The sequence below is a fragment of the Athene cunicularia genome, assembly GCF_003259725.1.
Source record: "Athene cunicularia isolate RWA chromosome 1 unlocalized genomic scaffold, athCun1 chr1_part2, whole genome shotgun sequence".
In the NCBI taxonomy this organism is placed as follows: Eukaryota; Metazoa; Chordata; class Aves; order Strigiformes; family Strigidae; genus Athene; species Athene cunicularia.
Window position 1 is genome coordinate 81,743,693 of NW_020799092.1, and position 3,340 is coordinate 81,747,032.

Sequence of the window (3,340 nt, forward strand, 5' to 3'; positions counted from 1 at the left end):
GCACAGGGATGGGGACGGGACAGGGCCCGCAGCACCGCGCAGGAAGCTTTCGGCCATCTGGGGTGGGCGGCCGAGCCCCGGGCAGATCTGGGGAAGGGGCGATCCCGGGGGCAGTGAGGGGACCTGGGAAACGGCCGACACGGGGCTTCTGGGGCCAGGGGAGGTCGGGAGGTTCCACACTGGCTGTGGATTTACTACAGGGGACAGGACATTCATAACTGCATGGATTGGACAGCCAAAGCCTGAAGGACCCGACAGTGCTATCTGTAACAGCTGGAGGAGGAGGGGAGGAGACAGGGAAGGGACAGGACAGAGACTGGGGAGGGGCAGAGGAGGGAGGGGAAGGAAACAACATATGCATGAGAAAAGTGCCCCACAGCAAGAACGAGAAAGAGCGGCAAATACAGTTCAACACCTTTTCTGACTTCACCCAATAGCTGTGTTCAGTGTTTTGCTTTCATGACTGTGAGAACAGCCAGAGGTCAGTGGAACAGGATGAGGCCCTTGCAGTGACAGTGGTTCCCGGAGGGGACAATCACAGCTCCTCTGACGCAGGACTACCTGAACCCCTTTGGGCTGAGCCGAAGGACTTGTCCTGGGCGTTTGCTCCCCAGTGAGCAGGCGGAACAAGTGGCATGTCCTCCAGGGGCAAGGGAGACCTTGCACCCGCTGCCTGGGCGCTGCGCTGCTCTCCTCAGCTCTCCAAACTCCCTGTGCACAGGGAACCCCCGGCTGGGGCTGTCAGGAGGGAGCTAGAGGCCTCGTCCCAACCAGGTGACACGGCCACCTCCTCCTCGTCTCCCTGATCTCCAGGGCCCTCCCTATACCTGCGTTCAGAGTTCGATCCCTTTTCTGCAGGTGAGGAGGTTGGGAACGGGGAGAAACGGCCAGGAGCCATGCAGTGAGCGCAGAGACTCGGTCAGGCAGCTCCGGGCAGGGTTTGCTTGGCCAAAGAGGGGCCGGCGGGGGGAAAGCACGGCCGGGTTGCCCACAGCTGAAGGCTGAGCTGTTTCCGCAGAGGATCCAGCCCGGAGCTGAGGGACCCGTGACTGTCCCCTGGGGAAGGGCCAGCACCTCCCGGGGCCGTGTCCCGGCTGTGCCGCGGTGACCGACCCGCGACGCCGCAGGGGTGATGCGGAGGCGCAGGAGGACGCCTGCACACACTGACCGCTCGCCCTCTCACGCTTCTCCACACAGCAGGGTCTTGGCCCTCAGCTATGGGTTTCCTTGGGCTGTAACTGGACTGTGAGTCCTTCAGCCAATAGCACTCGCCTGCCTCTGCTCCCTCATGGAACTGGGAGAACTGGGAGCAGACCCAGACACACTTATACTGGCAGGGTCAGAGCATTACGGATGGGTGAGCTGCTTAAGCCTTAACTAAACGTTACATCTCTCATTGCAGCAAGCTGCTTACACCTTAAATAAACATTAGATCTGTCCTTGCAGCAAGCCTGTTCTGTGCTCCTCTGATCTTTGTAGGAAAAGGAAATTTCGGGCTGGCATCCACAGGAGATGCCCAGTCTCCTCGTGTGTTCCCCTCAGACTCCCCAAGCCAAGCTCTCCCCAACCTCGCGCCGGAGATCGCCAGCAGAACTGCACGCAGGTCCCTTGCCATGCGGCTGCTTTGCCTCTGCTGACAAAAAATCCTGAAATTTAAATGGGTCTCCTTATACTTCTCCCTACAAGCAGAAAAGCCTTTTTTCTGTGACCTCCCCCTCTAGCCTGATAAAGCCCTGACAGGAGCAGCCCTTACAGCTCTTCTCCTGCGCTTGGGTGATAAACCACTGCACAGGGACCTTCCCGGAGCTCGACTCACAAGGAGCGAACCCTTCAGGCTTTCACATTTCCCCCCTGCAGGCCACTCTGGCACCGATAGAGTCTTGGTGGGACCCAGAGCTCTTCTCCCGGAGGCCCCCACAACCCCTCACTGCTCTTCCCAAGTCTCGCTCTGGACAAGCATGAGGCAGAGTCACGGTTTGCTCTTCTACTCACTCGCGGGATGAGCGGATGAGCTGTGATTAGTAGATGTTAGTGACCAGATGAGGTGAAGCCAGTGGTGCTTGCTGTGACACGGACGCATGCGGAGACTTGCTACCTACAATGCCCCTGTCTCCTTGTAGGCAACGCACGGCAACGTCAAAGCCAGACCCTCCCCGGGCACCAGAGGCGGGAAGCGCTGAGCTGGTGTGGGATCGGGGTGTCACCTCGGGCCGAGGGGAGCCCTTCCCTGTGGTGGGTGTGCTCTCCATCGCTATGCTGCCACAGCAGCCCCTCGGAACTCCTGCTTTTCCAAACACCCAACCTCCATCCGTGTCTCTCTCAACAGTCTGTGCTTTCCCACTCCCTTGCTGGCTGCAGAGCTGTGTCTAACGTGGAAAAGCTGGGCTCAGGAGGGCCCATCCTCAGCCACCCTGCGGTGAACGCTAGGAAAATGCCATGGCAACCCAAAGGGGAGGCAGAGCATCCCCGGGCCCGCCTCGGAGCTGGGTGAGACCCTTGCAGCCCCCCCACCCCCAGGAAGGGCAGCCCCGGGAGCCAAGGACGCAGCCTTGAGCATCTCTAAGTCCAGCTGCCTCCACGGGGGAGCGGGACGGAGCCCTGCCAAGCCCTCATCACGGGGCTGCAGGTTTGCCTTCCTCTTCATGGCTGCGCCCAGCCCGTGGGGAAAAGTGGGGTGCTTGGGGGAGCGGGGGCCGTCCGCTGCGGGCAGGGCTGCGGGCAGGGCTGGGGGGCTGTCCTGTGGGATGTGGCTGAAGGACGCTGCCTTCGCTGCGGGCGGGGGCTGCTGCCAGGCCCCTGCCTGGACTGTGCCACCTCCCCTCTGGCCTCACTGCAGCACAAATAACTCCCCGAAACGGCCCAAACTCCCTCGAGGGGAGGCGCCAAGAAGCGCAGATCTCAGGTGGCCTCATCAATGCCAATCTCCAGCTTTTCATCAGCTCTCCATGGACAATCCCCTTGGCTGCGGAAAGCGAGCTCAGCTCCGCTTTGTGCCTGAGCTGAGACACCATGAAGAGACAAAAAGCCTACAAGGAAACAGGGGGTTGTATCTGCAGCGGCTGAAAGCTTGCACCAGAAATGTTACACCATTTAACTGAAACAGAATTAATTGATGAGTTTATATAGAAAGAGGTAGCTTTACCCTAGGAGCTAAATGCCTAAAGGGCTTATTTTTCTTCTCTCTCTCTTTCAGATCTGTAGAAATACAAAGCAGTTGTGGGTTTCCAGAACAGCACCTGAAAAACTCAGTTTTGCATCTAAAATTCTGCTCCACATGGTACATTTGGCATGTGCGGCTGTTGCTTAAAGATAAACAAACAAGCAGACAACCACCCACCCA

The 3,340-nt window shown here is 59.0% G+C and overlaps 1 protein-coding gene across 1 annotated transcript in view; it reads right to left on the bottom strand.

Moving 5' to 3' along the window:
* Positions 1–2,545: 2,545 nt before the first annotated feature.
* The window catches only part of LOC113491118 (SH3 and multiple ankyrin repeat domains protein 3-like), a 30,731-nt gene continuing 29,936 nt past the window's right edge, over positions 2,546–3,340 (bottom strand). Inside the window, exon 7 of the mRNA XM_026867819.1 lies at positions 2,546–3,195. Within this exon, the coding sequence (XP_026723620.1) occupies positions 3,168–3,195 (28 nt within the window). The 3' untranslated portion in view covers positions 2,546–3,167. The remainder of the gene's footprint in view (positions 3,196–3,340) is intronic.